The sequence below is a fragment of the Nycticebus coucang genome, chromosome 13 (genome assembly GCF_027406575.1).
Source record: "Nycticebus coucang isolate mNycCou1 chromosome 13, mNycCou1.pri, whole genome shotgun sequence".
NCBI lineage: Eukaryota > Metazoa > Chordata > Mammalia > Primates > Lorisidae > Nycticebus > Nycticebus coucang.
Genome location: NC_069792.1, coordinates 66485833 through 66512720, shown reverse-complemented (window position 1 = coordinate 66512720; position 26888 = coordinate 66485833). Strand labels below are relative to the sequence as shown.

General features: G+C 36.3%; 1 protein-coding gene across 31 annotated transcripts in view; it reads right to left on the bottom strand.

Moving 5' to 3' along the window:
* Positions 1–26888, bottom strand: part of RIMS2 (regulating synaptic membrane exocytosis 2) — a 683906-nt gene that overhangs the window by 440181 nt on the left and 216837 nt on the right. For all 31 annotated transcript variants that reach the window (XM_053559665.1, XM_053559666.1, XM_053559708.1 and 28 more), the window contains one exon: positions 16624–16934. In XM_053559665.1, coding sequence (XP_053415640.1) covers positions 16624–16934 — 311 coding nt within the window. The remainder of the gene's footprint in view (positions 1–16623; positions 16935–26888) is intronic.

Genomic DNA, 26888 nt, shown 5'->3' with positions numbered 1-26888 from the left:
CCATACAAAAAAACATAAACAATTATCCTGTTCCTCCTATGGTTAAATTCTACAATGATATCCTGTCACATTTTAAAAAGGATCTAAACCTCCCCATTTCACAAAAAGGAGGTGAGATGTGTTGTTTCAGCCAAAGTTTTTTTTTTTCCTATCCAAATGGTTGGTGGTTAAGTTAAAACTAGCACCTGAATCTCCTGACTCATAGTTCAATAGTTCTTACATTGTACTACCATGTCTCTGTTGCTCAGCAACTTCTACAGATGCTTTCATTTAAATTATAAGTTAATGTTATAGTTCATAAGTGTCCTGCAAATTTAAAAAAGAAAAAAATGATGTAAAACTACAAATAAAAAAATATATATTAAGCCTTGGACATTATAAACATAACTCTCAAATCTCACCTTTTCTGAAAGAGTAAAACACTAACATATAAATCAAAATACGTTTAAGCATAAAGAGAAATAGTACAAGAACAAAAATCAAATCTTCAAAATCTTCCCCATTCTCATGGCTCTAAATTGATAATAAAGCAAGTCAAAAAGAAGAAACAGTTTTCTTATCACCTTCCAAATACAGATTTTGAGGTCGTAACTCAAAACTTTCAACTATGTTAATTTATATAATTGAGTTTCAGGTATACATTACAGAAGTGAAAGACAGTTATTTTGCATCACAAAATTGTTATTTCCTCCACACTCTAGTCTTGTCATCTGGGTCATATAAAAAAATTAACTTTTTCTGAGAGATATAACTGTTGTTAATCCTACTCTATCAACACAAATTAAGTTTTAGGCAGAGAAAAGGAAGATTAAAGTAGTTAGAGACATTAGATAAATAGAAAACTCAGTAAGAATTTGAAAACATTAAAGAGAAAAAATAAGGTGAAAGCTGACCTTTAAGAAATAGACAAAAAATGCTCAGGAGGAAATACACTAAGAGAAAGAAGAAATAAAAAGAAAAAGTAGAAGATCGATCGATGCATTAGTAGGAATGGGGACATCAACCTAAAGTTTAATTTTCCAGTGCAAGCACTGTGTAATTAGGTAAGCACAGTGAGAACTATTCCACCAATAACCTTCAAACCTATCTTGAAAGACCTTCTTTGTAGACAAATAGTTCCAAATCATTCCTAAAACTTCCAAATAACTTGTGTCAAATAATATATATGAGCAACCCTGAGGTATATATCACAAAAATAAAAATAGTTGATTATAAGTTAATAACAATTTTATTCACTATATTGTTTATTTCTGCTGACTTAGTTATTTGAAAAACTATAGTGTAGCCACAGATTACTAAAGAAGCAATCCACATGATATATTAATGTTTGTAACAATAAGCTGGGCTCCAAATCTTAGGACAACACCAAATTTATTATGTACTTAGCTATCTTGAGATGAATGGGATTAATTGATTCTTCAGGATTTCTAGGGATAAAAAATGGATCACACAAATTAAAACAAAGACACGAAATAGGCACTAGTACTGTTATCAATTATTGCAACCATAAACACACATAGATAAAAATGGATGCACATAAATATTTTTTAAATGAGATAATTTCTATAAATTTCTTACAAGGGTAAAAAAAAGCATTTTAAAAATTCCTCCTGAGCTTTACACTAAACCTCAATGGCTATACCACCTTTGCAAAATATGTCAGGACAAATTAAAAAAAAACTTCGTCCCAGTCTATTATATACAATAAACATATTCCTACTAAAAACTAGAGTCAGCGAGGGTCTTTCATGTTTCTTTAACATGAGGAGGAGAGTAAATAAACCACATCGACACACACAAGGACAAAAGCAGAAATTGACAAATATGCAAGGAAGCTGAGAGTTCTACGTAATTTAGGTTACCTTATGTAATCCTGTCCAAATATAATTAAATATTCTATTGATGGTAGAAGAGGAAACTACTGAAAACTTAATCCCAAACCTAGCAGTTCTTAAAAGTATATTAATGACCTCAGTGGGCTCTCTAAACCCCTTTCGGAGGATCTTTGGGATAAAAACTATATTCATAATACCAAAATGTTATTTGACTTTTTGACTCATTCTCTCATAGGTATACAGTGGAGTTTCCCAAAAAGGCTAAATCATGTGGATATCTCAATATATTGAATACAGGAGCTGTTATTAAAGTAATTTCCCTAAAATGTAAAATAATGCCACTTTTCTCACTGAATTTTTCTTTTCTCTTCCTTTTATCTTTGAAATATCCTGCATTAGTTTCCATTGCTGTGAAAAAAAATCACCATATTTTTAATGACTTTAAAAAAGCATACATTTATATCTTACAGTTTCCATAGGTTAGGAGTACAATTATAGTTTAGATGGGTCCTTTGCTCAGGGTCTCACAAGGCTGTAATCAAGGTATCAGCTAGACTGTGCTTCTTTCTAGAGCTCAAGATCCTTTTTCATGCTGTGATTGTTGGTAGTAATTCAGTTCTTAGTGGCTCTAGGACTGAGGGCCCCACTTTCTTGGTGACTGTCAGCCAGAAACTACTCAGCTTCTAGAGCCCCTCCCCCCAACTCCTGCCATATGGCCCTCTCACAAAGCCAGCAGAAAAATTTCTTTCTCCAATTTAAGACACTGTCTAATATAATATAATGTAATGTAATCACATAATTGACTACCCCATCATCCCATCATCTTTGCCATATTCTACTAACTAGAAGCAAGTCATAGATTTGGTACATACCTGAAGAAAAGGTAGGTCATTATAGGTTAATTTGTAATTCTGTCTACCACATATGGTTAGTTACCATGTAGTGGGTTCACTATTATTTTTAAGTCAATTAATAAATACAGTTTTAATATTTCTCACATTTTTACTATAATACATATAATCCACATAAACAAAAGTTCTTTAAAGACCTCTGTATTTTTTTTTTTTTTTTTGGAGACGGATTCTCAGTCTGTTGCTTTCAGTAGAGGGCCATGGCATCATAGCTCACAGCAACCTCAAACTCTTGGGCTCAAGCGATCCTCTTGCCTCAGCCTCCCGAGTAGCTGGTACTACAGGTGCCCGCCACAACACCCAGGTAGTTTTTCTATTTTTAGTAAAGACAGGGTCTCACTCTTGCTGATGTGGAACTCCTGAGCTCAAGCAATCCACCCACCTGGGCTTCCCAGAGTGCTAGGATTACAGGCATGAGCCACCGCACCTGGCCTACCTCAGTCATTCTTAAGATAGGAAAGAGGCTCCAAGATCAATGTGTTTGAGAACAACCACATCTACCTCTTACATTTGACATGATAAAAAATAAGAAAATTTACTTCCTCCAAGTAATATTACTACTACTGCTTATTGTTTAAAACCCATAGTCATGCCCCCAGTATAAAATGAAATCATTCAAATTATTCATCTTTCCATATCACTTATAGCATAAAAATATGAACTATGATAATTGTTTTATAAATGTTTAAATATTCCCCCCCACCAAACTACATACTTTCATTTCAGAGAATTGTAGGAGCTGTGTCTTGAACAGATAAAAATAGGGTAAGTTCTATGTACAGTTAGAGCAGAGATGTTTATCTATAGTAATAAGCAGGAAGGCAGAGAATATGAGGGCAGATGCGTTAGTGTAAATGAATATAAAAAAATCCAAAGCCTCCACCATGATGCCGAATTCATGCTATTATGAATTGGTAACATTTAAATTGTCTGAATCCTTGAATAATTAAAGATATGCAATATGAAAACAAATCTTTATCGTCATTAAAAGCTTTGACTCCAACTCCCCAACTTTTTTTTTAACTCTAATGAAATGGCTAGACCTTCCGTGAGGCTTGAAAAGAATATTCTTCCTCCTCTTTAATCTTCCAAAGGGTACTTTGTGAATGGTCAATCACAAAGCTTTATATAGGGAGGAAAGTATCCAATGCATACTAGCTTTATATAGGGAGGAAAGTATCCAAAGAAGCAAATGAAAGAAGAAATCTACTTCAAATCAATTTTATTTATTACTACTTTATTCACTAATATAATGTAATGTAATTACATAATTGACTACCAAAATACTAAAAGATCTAAATAAACACTTCTATACTCACCAGCCTCTTCTCTTGCTTCACCTAAGTATGGCAGCCCAATTTTGTAGCCTTTATCCATTATATCCTTGACCAATATCAGAACTACTTTACTGGTGTGTATTGGGAGAGACCAAAGGTAAAAAAAGAGGTGGCATGGGATACCCTAGCAGTCAACATCTAACATTAACATTACCATATAAGCCCAACTAGCAGAAATATACTCCCATAGTCCACTATGCAGATTCACACTTAAATTTATACGGAAAAGATTATATGAGCACATATGTGAATATCTGTTAAGAACTTATTATAATGTGTTTTAATGCATGAGAGACTTGAGTAATCTAAAATACACATTAGTGTTGGAAGAAATTAAAGAGTCTTAAAAATAGTTATTTTGATGTTAACCTACAATTTTCTCAGCACCAGTTTTTTGAAAGCTGCTGGCTAACAAAACTACCACCATTGGCTAAAAAATTACCCCTACTTTGATGTTTTTCTAGGGTTCCTTGCTTCTTATTTCACTACTAAAGCATTTTCCCTGACATTATTATGTTATTAATACCAAAATGATACATTACAAATGAATATACAACACTCCAAAAAAAAGTTATTGAAAATAATTTGTATACACTGTTAAGAAACAGCAAGTAATAAGTAGTGTTTCAGTTAATTAAATGTCACTGATATAGGAGACAGTGACATATAATAGTTGAAATATAACTGAAAAGCAACTGCTTTGAAAGTGAACAATCTGGTCAAGTCTTACTCTACAAGAAGTAGATAATATTCCCTAGACTTTTAATAAGAAGACCAAAACAAGTGGGCAGTAGACTACAAAGAAAAGCCGTAAGGCAAAGAAAAGTAAGTATGACTGAATGTTTCCGGGTGAAAAGTAAAAAGTCACCAACTCTAGCCAAAGACATAGAGAGGAATGGTCACTGAAATTATCCCAAAGGTATTGGCAGATACAAAGCTGAGTTGAAATTGGAATGAAATATAGGTATAAAATATAGATCAGTACATAACATGGAAAAGGTTAATTTGACAAGAGTATCAAAATGTCTTAATCTGTCTCCAGCATTTTTAAAAGAAAAAAAAATAAAATGGTTTTCAAATGCTCATACACAAAATAAATATATCTACCATGGTTTACAAAAGTAGCCTATTAAAACATCCATATGCTCAGGCTGGGCACAGTGGGTCACACCTATAATCCCAGCACTTTGGTGAGAGGATTGCTTGAGGCCAGGCGTTCCAGACTAGCCTGAGCAACATAGAGAGACATCACCTTTATAAAATATTAAAATAAAAAGTTAGATAGGTATGGTGGTGTGCATCTGTTGTAGCCCTAGCTACTAAGGAGGCTGAGGTGGGAGGATTGCTGGAGTTTGAGGTTGCTGATAGCTATGATGGTGCCACTGCACTCTTGCTTGGGCAACAGAGCAAGACCATGTCTCTAAAGAAATAAACATCCATATGTTCAGGAATAAGTGACCTGAATAATTCTATATCCATTGAAGAAAATGAAATCATAGTCTTTAAAAACCTAGCTACAAGAAAACTCCAGTCTCAAATGGCATCACAGGAAAATTCTACCAAACATTTAAAGAAGAAATACTTCCAGAAAAGTGAATACAGAAGATCTCTTCCTAACTAATTTACCAAGTCAGCATTCTTCAGATAACAAAACCAAGGATGTTACAAGAAAAGTAAACTAGGGCGGCACCTGTGGCTCAGTGGGTAGGGCGCCGGCCCCATATACAGAGGGTGGAGGGTTCAAACCCAGCCCTAGCCAAACTGCAACAAAAAAATAGCCAGGCATTGTGGCAGATGCCTGTAGTCCCAGCTACTCAGGAGGCTGAAGCAAGAGAATCGCCTAAGCCCAGGAGTTGGAGGTTGCTGTGAGCTGCGTGACAGCCACAGCACTCTACCAAGGGCAATAAAGTAAGACCCGTCTTTACAAAAAAAAAAAAAAAAAAAAAAAGGAAAGAAAGAAAGAAAAAGAAAAGCAAACTATATACCACTCTTTCTCATGAACATAAATTTATCAAATTTCCTAACAAAATAATTAGTAAATAAAACCCAGCCATATCTAAATAGAATAATATTAATACCATCTTGAGGTATTCTAGGAATGCAAGGTTGGTACAACATTTGAAAAAAAAAAATCAGTATAATTCACCAAATAAGCAGATTATAAAAGAAAACCCCTATAATCATCCCAATACAGGGAGAAAACACTTGAAAAAATTTCACAATCACTCTTTCAAAAATCCTCTGCAATCTAGTAATAGAATAGAATCTTCTTAATCTAATAAAGGACATCGATGAAAATCTTAGAGCTAACAACACACTTGGCTGTGAAGATCCAAAGCACTCATCCTAAAATAGAAAACAAGCCAAACATGTCACTCTCATCAATTCTACTTAACAGTGTTAGTGAAGGTACTAGCCAATTAAAACAATACAAGAAAAGGCAATTTAATTCTTACAACTTGAAAAGTAAGTAGTAAGGCTTTCTTCTCCAGGGGACACAATCATCACTGTAAAAAAAATCCCAAAGAATATTTTTAAAAACTCAAAGTGTAGTTCACACTTTGTATTGTGTCACAGAATGAATAAATAGACCAATGGAATAGAATAAAGAGCTCATAAATGTCCCAATTATATATAAGGTATGACAATTAGGTTGGTGAACTCAGATAAAATACTACATACCTCACTGCTAAATATTAACTACAGTCACCTTCAAAGTACTCCCCTTGAGAAGATATGCACCCATGCCAGTGCCTAGTCCACCCTTCAAAGGAATATTAAAACTCTTTTCCTGTTTTTTGTTTGTCACTTTGTTGACTAGGCTAGAGTGCCATGGCATCAGCCTACCTCACAACAACCTCAGACTCCCTGGGCTCAAGCAATCCTCCTGCCTCAGCCTCTTAAGTAGCTGGGACTACAGACATCCACCCTAATGCCTAATAAAATAGGAGTAAATTATTAACAGAGGTAGTACTAAGACCTAGCAGTGTGAAAATGGATTAATGGCTGCTGGGAACAATGGTTAGCTAGAGGGATAAAATAAGCTTGAGTTTATATTCTGTCATATATAGAAGTGAGATCCAAATTGATTGAAGGTGTATATGAGAAAGGTAAAACTATAAAGCTAATAGTAAAAGTGTAATGTAGGGATGCTGAGTGAAGACTAGCTTCTTAATCATGACTAAAAGATCACAAATAAACTTTACTTCATCAAAATAAAAGCTCAAACTTGCCACCATGCACTTATGTTGATAGCTCTGTACAAACAACTTGGTAAGATTTCATAACCTTGGTATTTCAGTGTCTCACAGCTGTGTTTGTGTCAACATGTGGCAGTGTCTTGCTGAGTGGCATTCATTAATGTTGTCACATGTTTTTGTGGGCCATACAATGACAGCTCTGATGGTGATTCAAGAAAAAGAGTTTTAAAATTGCTCTGAAGGGTAGGCTGGGCACTTCATAGTTTCAGTGCATAGTTTCCCAAGGGATGTACTTGGAAGGTGATTGAAATGATGTTCAGCACTAAGATATATAGCACTTTTTCTATGATTAATTCACAAACTTAATTGTCAGACCTTATATATAAACCCTATGTCACATAATTACATACCTAAATATACAGACTACAGAGAAAGTCTTGCATAGACCATGAGACATGTACAAGGGTCTTTATTGATGCACTCTTTACAGTAATGAGGAGTTTTTATAAACACTAGATTGTCCATCACTAGGGGAATGTCAGATAAAATATAGTAGATACACATTAAAAAGTATGTATTAGTTTTCTATTGTTGCTATAAAAAATTAACACAAATTTACTGCTTTAAAACACCAGTCTGTTGTTTTATAGTTATGTAGGTCAGAAAGTCTGGTAGAAGCACCATGTGACCAAAATTAAAGTGTTGGCTGAGTTTCTTTTTGGAGGTTCTGGGGAGAACCCATTTTTTGCTTATTCAAGTTTTTGGAAGAATGCAATTCCTTGTAGTTGCAGAACTAAGTGCCCCATTTTACTGAGAACAAATTGAGGATAGTTCCCAGCTTCTAGAGGCTGCCAAATTCTTTGACTCATGATCCTTTTCTTCCATCCTCAAAATCAACAAGAGCCAATCGATTCTCCCTCCTGCTTTGAACTTCTTCCAGTCAAGAGGCAACACGTGGGGATCTGGAGGGCCATGTGTGTCCTGGAGGCTACAGGTTTCCCACCCTCTTTTGCCACATAATTTAACATATTCACAGGAGAAGTTCCAGGGATCAGGTAGTGAACATTTTTAGGCCATTATTCTGTCTACCACAAACAGCAATCTGAAACAATAAACTGATATTCCCAAATGAATAAATCTTTTAAAATGTAAGATCTAAAGCATATCATTTTTGAAGTTTAAAAAGCATACATACACAAAGCAAGATACACATTTAAATGGGGGGAAAACATAATAGAGGAGTCTTACACAGGTCACTAAAGGGCCATAAACTGATAAATAAGTAACAAAATTTACTTTATCTGAGAACCAAAATAAACTGAAATAAAATAAAATAAGAGTGGCAGAAGAAATACTGATAATCTAGGAACTTCTACATTACACTAATTTGCTTTCCTACTATTTTTATACCATGCTGTGTCTTTTGTTTTTAAAATTCCTTTGTTAAAGTTTCAACAAATCTATAAACCTCCCCCAGACTGCCTATTTGGATCTAAGATTTAAATTTATTCATTTAATTCTCTACTTTTACATATATTTCAATACATTTATATTTGCCAGTCTCAAATATTTAGGTTTATATAACTACATCATTAATCCTGCTTACTTATTAGATTATAAATTCATATGGTATAGAGCATCTTTGTATTTCTATCTTTTGTATTCTCCATATAAACTGTTACAGATAAAATATATATTCAGTAAATAGTGTAGACTAAGTACCTGAAATAATATTTGTTGCAGTGTAGTTCCATCAGAAACTTACAGTAAGGCTAATAAGCACTGCACAGCATTGTATACTAGATATCACACAGAAAACTTTTAAGGGAGTCAAAAGGACATGTAATTCATTGATCACACCAGAATACTTTTGACAGCAAAAACAGTGCTCTTAATAATTAGTCTAGGACAACATGTGTTAGTCAGACCTGGCTGTAACAAATTGGAACTTAGGTCACCCTACCCAAAAATGGAACAGCATGGAAAACAGCAAGATTTTAAAGTATAATTCTTTAAAGTGAACCTAAAGTGTGGCAGGTCAAAGCAAACAGGCTAATGAATTTCTTTAAAAATATGCTAACTCACTTAACAAAATACTGGAGATTAATCTTAAATATAGCAACCAATAGCTTAATTCCTTTATTCATATTAACATGATTTGATAAAGGCACTGGGGGAAAATAAGACTAAGAGGCAGAGAAAATTATCTGATTCTTTAAATAAATTCAATTTTGTAAACACAGGATAATGGTAACTGGTAAAAAAATATATATATGGAAAAGATAACTTATTATCTACTAGATTTGTAGGGATTCAATTTTTTTCCATTTATTCCAATTCAATTAATACTTGTAGAGCCTGTACTGTTTCTAGAAACTGAACGAGATATGTATGGATGCAAAGAAGTAAAAGACAGTATGCCCTCAGGTTGCTCAAAATTAAGTAAGAAAAGAGCAGAAACACTGGCATTAAGTGTAGTAAGTGGGAAGTGCTTTAATAGTTACCCTTTGTAAATAAAAATGTAATTCTTTTTCTTTTTTTCAACTTTTTTTTTTTTTTATTGTTGGGGATTCATTGAGGGTACAATAAGCCAGTTACACTGATTGCAATTGTTAGGTAAAGTCCCTCTTGCAATCATGTCTTGCCCCCATAAAGTGTGACACACACTAAGGCCCCACCCTCCTCCCTCCATCCCTCAAAAATGTAATTCTTGCTGGAAAAAATACAGAAAGGGTACATATAACTAAGAACACTTGAACTTGGCTTTGAAGAAAAAACAAAGATGTAGGCAGATGTCAATTCACACCCTCATTTAAGGATTTGGTGCTTGTCACTTCTCCTGCCTGGGGTGCCCTTCCCTCACAGAGTCCCAGGTCTTAACTTCTTCACCTCCTTTAAGTCTTGACTCAGTTTTAAGTAAGGCCTTCTCACTTCCTACTTAAAATTGTTAACTGTCTCACCCCACCCCTCCAAATAAATAAATAAATCCCTTTACCGCTGCCCAAGAATTACTTTTCTCTATAGCACTTGTCACCAAACTGTGGCATTCACATTTAAGTGAATGGCGCCCCCTGGAGTTCTGCTCTGATACTCTGTACAGCCAAATGCATAGGACTCAAATTATACTGTTATGCGTGCAACACACTAGTTATTTCGTTCTTTTTTATTCTTTCCTAACTAAAAAGTAATTTATGTGAAAGACATTGTCTATTTTTTCCACTGCTATACCCTCAGCATCTAGAAATCTGACACACAACACTCAACAAGTATTTGTTGAACACATGCATAGTTAGAACAGAAATCTAGATAAAGAGGACTAGTAGGAGCAAACACTTAAAACTTTGAAGATAAAATTTTTAATTTCTTATTTATCTGATATTATGAGATTATAAATTGCTTGGGATAAAGTAAAAAAGTGTTGGGAGATGAGTTCGAAAGGATAGATAATAGCCTCAAAAAAAGTAGAATGACAGGCTTTCAAATTAGAAAAACTTACGTTTCGATTGAAACTATCTGTAATTTTGGGATCTTGAGAAAATATTTCAGTATAAAAGAGAGTATCTTAAATACCATTTTATACATTATGGAAACCAAAATCAAATGTCTTAAATTTTTGCCCACAAAGCCTAAAACCATTATAGGTACTCAATAAATAATTCATTTCACATAGAAAGCTAAAAATTTGTACTTTAAGTGCAAACTGGGGAGACATCAAAAGTGAGCAAATGAAAAACTTCAACTCATTTGTACTTAAACTTCATAGCTCAGGAAACAAAGTAGAATATGAAAAGAAGTAAATAAAGCTGAGAAGCAGAAAGCCAATGGCAAAACAAAGTTAATGCCTAAACAAAAGCAGAGACAGTATCCCTTTTGGAAAAGAAGGGCTGGATACAAAATATATTGCAGGGAGGAAATTTACCAAAAACATAAATAAATATAATATGAAAGTCAATAGGAATAAGATTAAAAAATAATACCTAAGTATCTTCTCTTGGGCAGTAGGATAAGTGGACAAAGGTATGAGAAATCTGCTACTTTGGGAGGGAGTATACACTTACGTTCTGAACATTTTGATTTTGGAGCATTGTGTAATAAACGGTGATACTGTAAAACTTGCATTTGTAAATCTAAGTCTGATACACGGAGATCTCAGAAGCACAGATAAACATTTGGGAATAAATATCATATTTGAATACAAAAGGCAACAATAACATGAGAAGTCTTGTTTTCCACCATCTCAACTGTCACCTTAACTTGAAAGGTGGGGTGCTCAAATTACAGGCCGCAGGCCACATGCAGCGGTGTGATTGTATTTGTTCCCATTTTGTTTTTTTACTTCAAAATAAGATATGTGCAGTGTGCATAGGAATTTGTTCATAATTTTTTTTTAAACCATAGTCCGGCCCTCCAATGGTCTGAGGGACAGTGAACTGGCCCCCTGTTTAAGAAGTTTGAGGACCCCTGCCTCTGCAACTGGTTCGGGTGAAACAGTACAGAATTTCAGTGTGCACATTCTCCATCTGGTGGCAAAAATGATAAATACAGCTTTACTCATATTCAAAAGCTGAAATGATCCCTCATTTGTCTTTCTGCTTATTAATGCCATTCCCAGGGATATATTACAGAGAAAAGCTCTTCCCTTCTTCAATACTATAATACCTTTTATTTCTCCTCACTTTTTATTCTTACTACTAATATTCCCACATCAAACTGAAGATAGTTCTAACCTATGACAGCTCAAGTCCTGAACATCACATACAGCTTTTACAAAACACATATAAGCATTTAAATTATATTTAGGCTACTCACTGTAGCCTAAAAATTTCATGTATTTTTATTTCTGTTTGGAATGAATAATATGTTTACCTAAAGATCAAGCAAAATGTTTACCTGTCTGAAGCTTTGTCACTGGCAATTTTGTGTTTCATGCCTGACCCATTTTTAATAGAATCCTGTCTTGTGAGCTGATACTTCTTACTGCTCATTTTTTAAAACTCCTTTTAATTTGAAAAATGTGTCTTCAGATTCTGAGATTCTGTCTTCTGCTTGGTCTAGTCTACTGTTAAAGCTTTCAAATGCATTTTGTAATTCCTTCAATGATTTTTCATTTCTATAAGTTCTCTTTTTAAAATATCTATCACCTTGGTAAATTTTCTTATCCATATCCTGAATTGATTTTCTGATATCTTATATTGATTTTCAAATATTTCTTGGGCCTCACTGAGCTTCTTTAAAATCATTATTTTAGTTTCTTTAGCATTTCAAAAGTTCAATTTGGTTATGATCCTTTTTTTCTTTTTGAAGGAACAGGGTCTCACTCTGTTGCCCAGGTTGGAATGCAGTGGCACAACCATAGCTCATCAAATGCCTGGACTCAAGCAATCCTCCTTTCTCAGTCTCCTGAGTAGCTGGAGCTACAGGCACATGCCACCATGCCAGCATAAATCTTTTTAATATATTTGGTAAAGACAGGGTCTTACCATACTGCCCAGGATGGTCTTGAACTCTTGGCTTCAAGCAATTCCAGCCTCCGAAAGTGCTGGGATTATAAGTGTAATCCATGACACACAGCCTGGTTAGGATCCATTGACAGTTAGAATTCTTTTGGGGTCATACTAACTAACATACTAACTCATCTTATTTTATTCCTGATCTTAGTGGAAAGACATCTAGTTTGTCCTTATTAAGAATAATGTTAGCCACAGGAGTTTTGTAGAAATTCTTTATCAAGTTGAGGAACTCCTTCCCTCTTAACTCCTAGATAGTCTTAATGTGATAGCTTTCAAATGCTGATTGTAGTAGCAATGTCCTGGTCACATGAGTAGGTTCACAGACTCTTGAGGGGCTAACAAAGGTCTCAAGAAGTTTATCTACCTCCTTAGCACTGTGCACTTGTATCAGCAGATTTTGTATTAGGTTGTGCAGTTCAATCTCCATGTCTGCAGCAGGTGATTGCAGTAGCAGTTAGTTTTATGCTTGATCTTTGTTTACCAGAAGCTCTCAGTTGCTACAGGCAGTGGGCTGTTCTGTGGAATGTTCAGTAGCCTGAGCTTTCTGCTCATCCCCAGGTTGAGGTGGAGGCAGAAGCAGGGTGGCCCTGGACTAGACAAGCCTTCCTTGGGGTCCTCCAATGTCCTGAACAAGCACTAGTCCTCACATGGGTGGTGTGGGATGTCCTGAAACATACCAAAGGTTTTAGCATGGCAAGGAAGGGGCTGTCACAGAACCACAGACAAGCAGAAACACAACTTGTTTCCCCGTCACATCTGTCACAACCCGTTCCTAGTGCTGGGGCTGCTTAGTTCAGTCAGACACTGCTATTTACCCCTAGGTTGCAAAGTTATAAAAGTCTCAAAAGACTCCAGCCTGGTATCTCACTCCTGCTGTGGTACAAAGGCTCCTCCCTTGGCCAAAAATAAACTCCCCAGCTCTCCTGCTCTCCTCTCACTGCAGGAACACTGCCACTCAGTGCAAACGTAGTGATGGAGGTGGGGAGAGGGAGGTGTTCCGCCTTTCATGCAAACCCAGGCCAGGGGACCATACTGCCAGTGGTCATCCCAGAAAAGTCATCTACTGCACCCGTGCACCAAAGGGAAGTCTACCCCTCTATCCACACATGGGCCTAAATACTGAGGCCACTTGGCTGGTGAGATGGAATCATACTCCCTCCTTGTAGAGCCAAGAACAGAGTTTGTGTCTTTGCTGGAAGTAGCCCGCCATTCCCAGACCAGGAATAGGGAGTTCACAGCTCAGAAAAGCACACACTCTGGTTTTCTTAGTTTCAGGGTGTGTTCCCTTGGTTTGCTTCACTCTCCGTTCCCTAAGAAGCACCACTCCCTGAGGACTACACCACTGGGAACCCTGCAACTCCCCTGGGTCCACCAAGCCCTGTGCACACGCTTCCCTCCTAGCAGGCTTACTGGGGTGTCCAACCCACTGGCCTACCAGCTGCATGTGGCCTTCTTTGCTTATCTGTGGTGGTGGATACTATGAAAATTATGCACTAATTTTTTTTTCTCATCGGCTTTCATTAGAGTTTGTGTATTTAATGTGTGGCCCAGAAAACCAAAAGGTTGGATATCCACAAGGGCACCTGTAATTTAGGTACACAAGGGCTGAGGTTTCTTGGGCAGGACACAGTGTCCTGACAGCTGCATCCCAAGTACGGCACCCTGCCACCCAGGGGGAGGTAGAGCCACCCAGCCTAAGTTTGCAGTCCTGTACAATGCCCACAAGAAGTCCCCAAATCACTGCCCACACCAGTATTTGGTTTCATGAAGGCAGAGGAGCTCTCCAATAGTTTGGATACGAGCAGTCCACTGTAAGTGAAAGGAGAGCCAAAACACTCCCACAAAATACCAAGTCCCTCCAAGTCCCCAGCTGATCTCTGCCAGCCTCTTGCTTCCTTCTGTGCCCCACTTTCTTCCCAAGAGTTCTCTGATATGCTCTAGCATTCTCCTCTTGAATCAGGATTATCCACTTGTAATTTTGGTTCTTCCTCCTGAGGAAAACTGGCATTCAATGTCTTTAGTCAGGCATTTTCTATTGAATTTATTGTTAATGTGCACAACTTCCTGATGAAATGCATTCCAAAACCTAATATTCTATTGTGTGACCTATGTTTCAGTATTTTCTTTTCTTCTCCTTAAACCTAACTCTTTACAGCTCCAGGAAAAAAAATCTGTCATGCAGCTATCTAGTTTTTAAAGAATGAGTCTATGTTCCCATTATCTATTTTACTTATTTATTTGTTCATTCATTTTTTTAAATTCTGTCTCCACTGGTTATTGCCTTTCTATTTTTTTCATATACCTCGACCATTACAGTTGCCATTTTAGGGACTTTCAGATATTGCAACAAATATTGGCAGCATCCATTCCACTTACATTCACCATTTCCTACCAGTAGTTTTCTTACTGTAAGGATCTGTGATAGTAAGTACTTTCTCCGGCCAAAGGAGCATTCACAGCCAGTGAGTTCCAGAGAATTGTAATAACTACCCCTGGACCAAAATAAAAGAGTTAATAGATACATACTCCAGCTTCCCTTCCTATTATGTGGGATAATTCTGAGATCATTCTACGTTGTCTCCTAGAACTCCCCTTAAGATAAAGATGATTGCCAAAAGAGGTAACTAGTTCTTAAATGTACCCAGAGTTGTGTCCTTTCTATTAACTTAATAGTTTTCACCCTCCCTTACTGAGGGTGCCCAGGATTGCCTTCAAGACAAACTGTATTCAAATCTTTTTCAGCTAACATGATGGATCTCAATTTAAGGCAGTCCTCTAATCTTAAATCCTTGAGTCCTAATACATTACCCTAAAATATGTAAGCAGTAGTACAGTCATGAAACCACCATTGCTTTCCCCAAAGATAAGAGTGCATGTTCTCTTTCACTTTTACTGCTTTGCAAAAGAACTGGTGTAGACATCATTTCATTATTCTCTCAAGACATAGCAACACATCAAGGTGATGACTTTAAGCACTATCTAAAGTGATATCCAGTTGTCTTACTTATTGTAACTGATAACTTGTAACCCACCGTGCTCTAAGTACAAATCATATGTTTTTACAAAAATGCAAGACTGTTGTACTTATTCACAGAAATGCACCTGCCACTTCTGAGCAATAGCAATAATATAAACTAGATTTTTTAAAAAGTATTTTGTTCAAATAGAGGAATAAGTATAGAAAATAATGTTCCTATGAAAATCTTTTACTTTCCCTCTTTCAAAGAAAGAAATTAAAAAACTTATATACTATTTTTAAGAGTTTAGCCTTTTAAGTATAGAGAAGCTCATAGAACTGTACCAAAATAGTTACAACACGGTTAGCCCATGGACATATCCATCTCATCAAACTCTTCACTATAAACCTATAAACAGGTTTATTTGCTTCAAAAACCATATCACCCTTCAGTCCAGGATAGAACCTTTGGAGGTATCATTTACCTCCCCATTCTCTTAACACCCATTTGCAGTTAGTCCCATCAATCCAAACTCTGTAAGTATCTTAGAACTAACTCTTCTTCATTCTCAGTGCTCCTGTCCCAGTTTATCTTTCCTATGACAGTAACCTCCTATGTAAGTTCCCTATTTTATTTCACTTCTTTATTTCTATCTACCTGATAACCTAACATTCCCATATCAAACTGAAGATAGTTCAAACCTATGACAGTTCAAATCCTGAACATCACATACAGCATTTATAAACAACATACAACGATTTACATCACATTTAGGCTACTCACTGTTGCCTAAACATTTCATGTATTTTTATTTCTGGTTGGAATGAAAATTAAAAAGAATATGTTTACCTAAAGATCAAACAAAATGTTTACCTGTCTGAAGCTATGTCACTGGCACTTTGGTGCTTCACGCCTGACCCATTTTTAATAGAATCCTGTCTTGTGAGCCCATGAGATCGACTTTTCTCCACTGCAGGTACAGATAAGTCACCTGAGGGTCTTTGCAACTGGGCCTGCTCATGTAGTTTTGCTTTCTTCTCCTGAGGAGCCTCCTCATTTCTTAGTCCTCGAAGAACCTTTTGATCAGGTTGCTGTGGTGCATTAGATCCACTATTATAAAACCATGCTCCTGATTTAGTGAGGATTTCTTGTTGTTTTCGGCACAAATTACATACCCACATAACCTGTATGTGAAGACACAGGGAAAAGAAATTAGTGTTTCCCAAAAGTTAAAAACAAATAAAAAGGGAGACCAAAATTCAAGCCAACAAAAAATTATATGGTCATCCTTCTGAAGTTAAAATGTAATCCAAATTATCTATTACTATAAATTAAATAATGTATCCTTTCTTTTAATATTGTCAGAATAATTCTAATGATCGACAACATTTATTGACAGTAAAGATACCAACCTAGAGTGACAAATTACTGGTTGCTCATTTGTATTCTTTAATTATTTTTATTTAAATTAGAGGTATGGCATATAATATATAGAAAACAGGTTTTAAAGCCAGACAGTAGGGTTTAAATACAAATTCCAAGATTAGAAACTTTGTAACCTTCGACAAGATACTGAGCCTTCATATCTATAAAACTTCATTTCCTTTATGATAAAATAAGGAAACAAAGGCCAGGTATAGTGGCTCATGCCTATAATCCTAGCACACTGGGAAGCCAAAACAGGAGGTTTGCTTGAGGCCGGAGTTCAAGATCAGCCTCAGCAAGAGTGAGAGTCCATCTCTATAAAAAACAGAAAAATTATCCAGGCATGGTGGCATGTCCCTACAGTCCAAGATACCTGGAAGGCTGAGGCAAGAGGATCACTTGAGCCCAGGAGTTCAAGGTTGCAGTGAGCTATGATGATACCACTACACTTTAGCCTAAGCAACAGAGTTAGACCCTGCCTCAATAAAAAAAAAAAAAAAGAAAGGAAGGAAGGAAGGAAGGAAGGAAGGAAGGGAGGAAGGGAGGAAGGGAGGAAGGGAAGGAGGGAAGGAAGGGAAGGAGGGAAGGAAGGAAGGAAAAAGAAAGAAAAGAAAAAAAGGTAAAATGGGGAAATAAAGATGATAATGCTTATTTTCCTATATTGTTTTGAATACTGAAGATTAGAAATAATGTATATAAAATGTCTAGCACGTTACCTGGTATATATTAGACTTCCAGCAAACTAGCTGTTAATATTAATCTTCTATCACCAGTTATATTACATGCTTCTTAAAGGGACTTTTATTTCTTTTAAGTAGCTCCTAAGGGCTAAAAGAAAGCTAGCAACATTGTTGATCCTCAATAAAAATCTATTAACTGCTCATAATTTGTAGTAAGACACTCAAATTTTTTATCGTGATACAAAATATGTTAACACACAAAAAAAAGTTAACACAAAATTTATCATTTTAACCATTTTTAAGTACTCAGCTCAGTAGTATTAAGTATATTCACATTATTGTGAAACATATGCAAAACTGAAACCCTGAGAGCCTATTTAACAGCATCACCCCTTTTTCCTCCTTCCTGCAGCCCCTGGTAATAACCATTCTACTTTTGATTTTTTAATACATGTGTTTTTAAAACTCTAGAAATCTAAGTATATTATAATTAATGTTTTTGTAACAAAAATATCTTTCATTCTCTTCTGAAGAATCTTTTTGAATTAATCAGGAAAAAATCATATTGTCATGAAATAAAATGTGAGTTTATATTTCAAGTGAGTATTTGCTGAAGTTTTATGTCAAATACTGAATCTTACTCAGCCCTCCAAGTTACTAAACTTTTTCTCACATTTAAATAAATTATAACCCTATAGATAATCCCAGTAAAGGAAAGGTTCAACATGGTGTTTTCAACTGATACAAGAATGTTTTTGTAAAATGTCATTTAAATTTTTCCTTTAACTGTCTATTATCCCAGTTTATATTGCTTGTACAGGTCTTATCACACAACTTTGTACTTGATCACTTTTTATTATTTTGTTCTCTCATTGAATTGCATATACTTCTCTGTTTTCCCAGTTAAATTTGAAATTCACTGAAGATAGGGACTATCTCTTCTATTAGCACAGTATTACTTTATAGATCACAGAATAGTAAGCCCTCCTAAATGTATGCTAACTTAAATTTGTTTGAAGTTCTTCTGGGAAAAATATAGCAATATATTTGATATTATCATAACAGTATTTGTTTCATCAACTTTTAAATGAATTGCTCATCAATAACATCAACATAGTGCCATTTTATTTTTGTAAGTAAATCAGAAAGTGTTTTTCAGATGAAAATACCAGCATCTCACTCAAATCCAAGAAAAATGAGTACCTCATGCTTTAAATTTCTTTTGCTGTGATTGGCTTGAATAGGTAAGAAATACAAACATATCTAACCCTTTAGTAATCTCAGAAAGCAAATGTCAACCAAAATCTTTAGCCTTTTGATGCCATCTTGTGACAAATGTAGGTATTGCAGATCTTCTTTAAAAGTAAAAGGTACACACTATCACAGAACCACAAAATAATGTAAAAATAAATGAAGTTTGAATGTCAATTTTCTGTTTAAACAAATTACTATTCATGCTTCAGTAATAATCTATGCTCAATGATTGTGATGTATGAATCTGTCTAGAATGAATCACAGAGTATTGAAAAATATCCTTTTGTGTCCAGTAATTAACAATGAAATAGAAATGAGAGTCTGCAAGATAGACAATTATTTAATCATCATCATCTACAGAAACAATCTTTTGCTACTTCATTATTTGTTACAAGGTAATCAGGTTACTTAACGTCTTTTAGAGGAGATATTCTCAAAGAATAGCTCTGATACAGCATCTTCAGTATTACTTAAGAATACCTAAAAATGCAAATTCCCAGGTCCCTCCTCAGACCCCCTTGAATCAGCAACTCTGGGACAGAGTCCACCAATGTGATTTTTTGCGGGGGAGAGAGGGAGATACTCCAGGTAATTCTGATGTTTGCCAAAGTTTGAGAACCACCCATCTAGGACCGAGATTCCCAATTCGGTATGTTAAATGGATTGTTAAGTGTGCTCCTCAGAGTAGCGAGATAAGGCCAAAGGAGTCCAGGAGCACCCTTGTCAGTTTACTTTAGTGTAAACTATTAATTGTACAAACAGTATAAATTCTGTGTAGCCCAAAATGAGAAAAGGGTTCAGAAGTATGACAGACTTTGTTTTCCTCATCTGTGAATTATTATTATATCCAGTGAATTATTAGTATGAGGTAAATGAGCATAAGATACAAAGGATAACGTCTGATTCTTATTAAAGACTCTCCATCCACTGACATCCTTCTCATAGTCCCTGGACTAGCCACATTGGTTGCTCTTTTTCTGAATAAATTATTTGTTCCCTCTTTTTAAACTGCTATCTCCTAGTAACTTCATATTCATTTTCTAAACCCAGGTTACCTTTCTTTTTTTAGAATAGAACCTCCTACTCTTAGATTAATAGTTTATTAATCTTTAAAGGTCAGAAATCCTAAATCCTAAATCACCTCAAGTACAGTCATAATAACAGTTTGATCAACAACAAACCATACATACAAAAGTGGTCCCATAAGATTATAATACCATTTTTTATACTGTACCTTTCCTGGTTAGATATGTTTAGATACACAAATAATTACCATTTTGTTACAACTACCTACAGTATTCAGTACAGTAACCTGCTGTACAGGTTTGTAGCCTTAGAGCAATAGGCTTTACAACATAGCCTAGGTGTGTAGTAGGTCGTACTATCTTGGTTTGTGTAAGCACACTCTATGATGTTTGTAGGATGAAATCACTTAATGATGCATTTCTCAGACTGTATCCCCATCATTAAGCCATGTATAGAAGAACTGACATTTTTACTTACAGCGCAAACACAACAACTTAACTTATAAATTAATGACACTGAACTACCTCTCACAAACACATACATGTGCTGTAAGATGATTTTTCTTTAAGTGGCTATGAAAAGATTAATGTCTATAACTAACTTGAGAATAAAATTACAGGACTTTCACTAACAGAATCCTTTAATAACTAAGATAACATACAACTATATTTTGTGATAAATGTCATTAAAAATACCTTAGAAACATGCATGCCTATATGTGGATAATAAAGAACTTAAAATGTTATTCACTGACACATGAGAACCAATTTTACACACTTCTCCCCAACTCCATATTCCATGAAGTAATGTGGATTAGCTGGAAATCAGTCATAGAAGGTGTATCTAGTTGGAGGAAATCGGAAAACCCCACAAATCAAAGCTTTTTCTTTTTTTTTTTTTTTTTGTAGAGACAGAGTCTCACTGTACCGCCCTCGGGTAGAGTGCCGTGGCGTCACACGGCTCACAGCAACCTCCAACTCCTGGGCTTCCGCGATTCTCTTGCCTCAGCCTCCCGAGTAGCTGGGACTACAGGCGCCCGCCACAACACCCGGCTATTTCTTTGTTGCGGTTTGGCCGGGGCTGGGTTTGAACCCGCCACCCTCGGCATATGGGGCCGGCGCCCTACTCGCTGAGCCACAGGCGCCACCAGCTTTTTCTAATAGAGAACTGGTTGTTAGCATTTACGGGCACACCACTGACTATAATATATTCACTACATTCTACTAAAAGAATAATATTACATTCAGTATTAGCAGATAAACTTAGATGAAGCTATAATTTATGTAAAAATTAATCAGACCATAAAATTATAATTTATTTATAGATGGGCAAATAACTATTAACATTAATTCATTAATTATTCATTCATTTATACATTATTAACTAAATGGCTAGTATATGCCAGACACAATTCTAAGAGCTGGTGAACACAGTTAATAAACATAGATTTTGCTGTAGAGTTTAAAGTATAGAAATAATGGTACAAATATTGTTTATATTATAATTATGATAATGCCACAAGGAATACATTCACACCGTAGATCCTTGATGCCTTCTTCTCCTGCTTGATGCAAAGGAGATCTGCAAGAGGCCTGGAAATCCAGAGAGGTCCAAACAAAGTATTATACTAAAATGTTCACATCATCAGGTCTATGGTGTCTCTGTCTCCAAAAAGGCAGATTTCAAGTGCAATTCAGGCTATTAACCTACAAGCCCCTCCCCAAGCACTGCCATGGTAGATTTTGAAAATTGATGTACCAGACCAGGATGTGTTCTGGATTCGTTCTGTAAAATTTGGATTCTGTCAAAAGGCCTCACTCAAGGATCCAGAGAGCCAAATGTGGCCCCAAGGCCACATATCCCCACCCCCATCTGATACCCCTTAGACAAGAAATAAGATTTTCCAAGATTCCTCATGAACTGTATGTATAGCATCTCACATTTACAGGATAAAGAAGGAAAGTCTGATGACATCTTCCACAAAACTCTCAGAAGGTAAAAGCAACATAAGAAGGTTTAACCTTGAGCATTTCCAAGTCTTAGGTGTTACAAACTCTTCTAAGTTGGCTGTTGTGGCTCTAAAAAATTACTCACAAGAAATGTTCCTTGTTTATTTCTCTATTTTTTTATCTGGTTTTCCTCAACAATACACTTGCCAGATTTTTCTTTAAAAGCCTTTCCAATCCAAATTTTTGCCACCTGCATAATTCCCAGCTCTTATTTATTTTGGGTAGGCCATTTTCCTACAAGCACAATCACACAAATACAACACATGATCATTTGTTCACATTAAAACATTCGGCCTGCCAAGATACAGAAAGAGCACAACCTGCACTATCTGTTGGCTGGAGTTGGTACTACCCTGTTTCCCCGAAAATAAGACATCCTCCAAAAATAAGACCTACTTACAGGAAAGATAAGACGTCCCCTGAAAATAAGACCTAGCGCATCTTTGGGAGCACACCTTAAAATAAGACACTGTCTTATTTTCGGGGAAACAGGATACATGAGGAGACAGGCTCAGCAGATAGGCTTCAGCAGCAGAGAAGGCAAACACATACACACAAACAAGTATGTCATCAAAGCAGAATAGGAAAAACATTATTTTGACATAGGGATCTGACAGGATTAAAGCCACCCACTAAATTTTAGTCTGATAAGTTACCCCTTTGGATAAATTCTCTATTTCTGATAATTCTACACCTGTCTTAGCTATTCTCAAAGAAAGTATCTAGGTGTTCTGTATAGTTTCTGCTGCTACAAACTGCACCTCGTCTAATTCAACCTGGTTCTTCTCAACTTATTGTGCTCCACTATTAATTTGATCTCACTTCACTTCCCACAGGCATAGCTGACTTCTTTTAGTCTCTTAATCCTCTATTCATTTATGGCATAAGATATCCATTAGGCTCTTCTCACAATAAAAGTGGGTATTGTGACAGGGACATACAGTTATTTTTATGTCCTTTATTCCACATTGGAGCAAAGAATAGTTCTAAAAGTCTGACCTTTTCTTGGCCTTTTTTTTTTTTTTTGCAGTTTTTGGCCTGGGCTGGGTTTGAATCCACGACCTCCAGCATGCCGGCACCCTACCTCTTTGAGCCACGGGCGCCGTCCTTCATGGCCTTTCTTATCATGATGCACTACAAGTTCATGCTGAAGCATCTATGCCCTTCAATGGGTACTAAGACATCCTGAGGGGTTATTCCCTTCTGAGAATCTCAAATACTAAGAATAAAAGCTGTCATTCAATTTAGCCAAACCACAACCCACTCCTGAATCAAAGCCAGAAACAAAGAAATTGGAACATACCTCTGATTGTCCCCTTACCTCTACCGTCTTTCTCCTCCCTCACAATGACAGAAGGGGCATTTCCTTGACTTATGCTTTCCCTAAGTGCCCTCAGGCTTACAGTAATGAGATTCAGTCTTCCAAGGTCATCCATTCATAACTTCCCTTGTGCCATCCATTGCATTAATGTGAAAAAGAAGCCAGCTTACTCATAAAAGAATCTAAACTAGAAGACTCTTAAGATATACACATTATACATAGATTTGACCACTGTCAGGTATGTGTAGACATTAATATTTGCCTAAGTACAAAGTACAGACCTGATCCACAGCCAGAGAAAAGTCCTGAGAGTTGCTGGTTCCTAATAAAATGGTTGATTTCCCAGGGTCAGAAGGGAGTTATGAATGGGAGGAGAACAGACGGGAGTCCTGAGATAACACAAAGGATTTTGAATGTGCCAATTTTGAATATAGCAAAATTAACTGAAAGTAGAACAAAGAGTAGGATTGCTGAAAACAAGAAACTGTCACAATGGTTGAAATTTAACACGCTATTTAAAGGGTTAGGATTATTCAATGCATGTTAGTATTTAGGTATTTCCTTTGGAAAAGAAAAACAAACAAAAAAAGACTATAGACAAGTATGCTGAAAATACAATCTTACATTTTATTGCCATTAGTATTACTAAAAAGTTTAGATATATGCAATGCTATTTATCAAAAAAATACACAATTGCAAAAAAAAAAAAATTCCACACAGTTTAACTTATATTTAAAGCCCCAGAGAAATTATAAAGAATTAAAAGCCCTATCATTCTGCCTACTCTTAAACTTTTACCCCCTTTCTACTTTCCCTAAACCCTGCTTTTATGTCTAAACACTGAAGCATTTTTGTTTCATGACACATAATAAACCTGAGCTTTCTATAGGAAAATTTTTGTTTCTACACCCAGAACTTCAGTTTACAAATAAAAATGAAAGGCCAGAGCTGAAGCCTCAGGCCTACTGTACTCCCAGCCAAAAAGTAGGTACCTGTAGCTCAGAGCATAGCTCTCATGGGATGGCAGAACCAAAAGTGCTCCATGTGAAATGAGAAACTGAAAATTAGATTCACTTCTTAATAGCTGGGGCCTTCTTCATTAATAGAGTCTGAAAAAAATACTGTGGAAAGCTTCTCAATCTGCTGCTTCAATGGAGCTGTGGACTCAACCAAGTGAAACAATCTTGTTATTTTGACATTGAACAAAGCCAATAGCAAGACCCCAGCTCATTAATGCAGATCTGGTTTAGGATTAGAGATCCTAGAAACTGCATGAAGGCAATGATGAAATTGTTAATAAGGAAGAGGTAACTTCAAGGGGAAGGAGAAAGAGAAAGATGAGAGAGAGAGGAGGTTCTAAATGGCTTTATACTTGATTCTTATCACACATTAATGGATTAAAAAATGGGGTTATATCTATAGATATACAAAAATCACTCAGCATTCATAAAAAGCAAGGTGTATGTGAAAATAATACAAAATCTAACAAACAAGAAATCAAAATCAGCAATGCTTTAGGCCTGATAAAGGACAATTTTTTTTTTTTGAGACAGACTCTCACCATGTCACCCTGGGTAGAGTGCCATGGCGTCACAGCTCACAGCAACCTCAAACTCTTGGGCCTAAGCAATTCTCTTGCTTCAGGTCCCAAGCACCCGGGATTACAGGCACCCATCACAACACCCAGCTATTTTTTTGGTTGTAGTTGTCATTATTGTTTGGCAGACACAGACTGGATTTGAACCTGCCAGTTCTGGTGTATGTGGCTGGCACTCTAGACACTGAGCTACAGGTGCCAAGCCAGATAAAAGATAATTTTTAATATAAAAACTCTATCCTATTTATTTTAAGAATCAAAGATAAGAGCATTCCCTTTACCATCACATACTACAGTCAGTCCCTGACCCCACTGTTGTTTTGTTTTTCTGTATTTGTTTATGTGGATCAACAAACACAAAAGTAAAACATTGGGCAAACTCCCAGCAGAAGAGGCAAGATGGCCAACTGTAGCCAGCTTTCAGCAGAGGCTCCCATCCAGAGGGAGAAATAATGGCCAGAACCAACCCAATAAAGCAGAAGATTGGGAACTGAGCTGAGAGGACTGACAGGTTCACATCACCCCTGCTGAGCCAAGCTGGGATTCCAAGGAAACAAATTTCAGCTGAGATTTCAACTCAAAGTCACTAATCCACTAGGACTGGTCAGAGTCTAGCTAAATACAAGACAGACCCACCTAGCCCCATCAAACCAAGCAGGTCCGCAGAGTCTCAGGCTGTAGTACTGAATGGGACCTAAGTAAAGCTGTAGGGGCTGAGCCATGGTCACCAGTCCCTGCACTCTGGTAAAGAGCTGATTAATTACATCCCCAGTAGCCCTCAATTTAATTCCATCATACCGGCCTCTCTAAAAAACGGTGAAAAGTAACCATGGGGAGGAATCAGCTGAAAAATTCGGGCAACATGAATAACCAGAGTAAATCAACTCCCTCAAGGTACAACAAAGGAGATACAACTGAAGATCCTATTCATAAACAAATGGCTGAGATGTCAGAAATTGAGTTCAGAATTTGGAAAGCAAATAAGATTAACAGAATTGAAGTAAAATTGGAATTAGAAGTTCGAAGAATAATTCAAAAGTTGGCTCAAGAATTCAATGGATTCAAAGATAAAATCACCAAAGATTTTGACAAATTAAGGCAAGAATTTGCATCCCTCAAAGACCTGAGAAATACAGTAGAATCCCTCAGTAATAGGAGGGAGCAGGCAGAAGAAAGAATCTCGGACATTGAAGACAAAGCTTTTGAAAGCTCCCAAACGCTCAAAGAGGAAGAGAACTGGAAAGCAAAAACAGATCATTCCCTGAGAAAGTTGAGGGACCACTCCAAAAAAGCAAACATTCACTTTATTGGAATTCCTGAAGGTGATGAGAATGATCTGAAAGTCACAGATGCTCTACTCCAAGAGATTTTAGAGGAAAACTTTCCAAACATGTTAAGAGATGCTGAAATTCAGATAGCAGACAGCTTCAGAAACACAGCATGACTCGATCCAAATAAAGCATCCCCTAGATCAGGCATTCTCAAACTTTTTAAACAGGGGGCCAATTCACTGTCCCTCAGACTGTTGGAGGGCTGGAGTATAGTTTAAAAAAAAAAAAACTATGAACAAATCCCTATGTACACTGCACATATCTTATTTTGAAGTAAAAAAACAAAATGGGAACGAATACAATCACACCATGTGGCCACTCATGTGGCCTGAGGGCTGCAGTTTGAGGACCCCTGCCCTAGACACATTGTAATTAACGTTGCCAAAGTTAATATGAAAGAGAAAATCCTGCAAGCAGCCAGATGTAAGAAAATCATAACCCACAGGGGAAAAATATTAGAATGACTGCAGATCTTTCTGCTGAAACTTTTCAAGC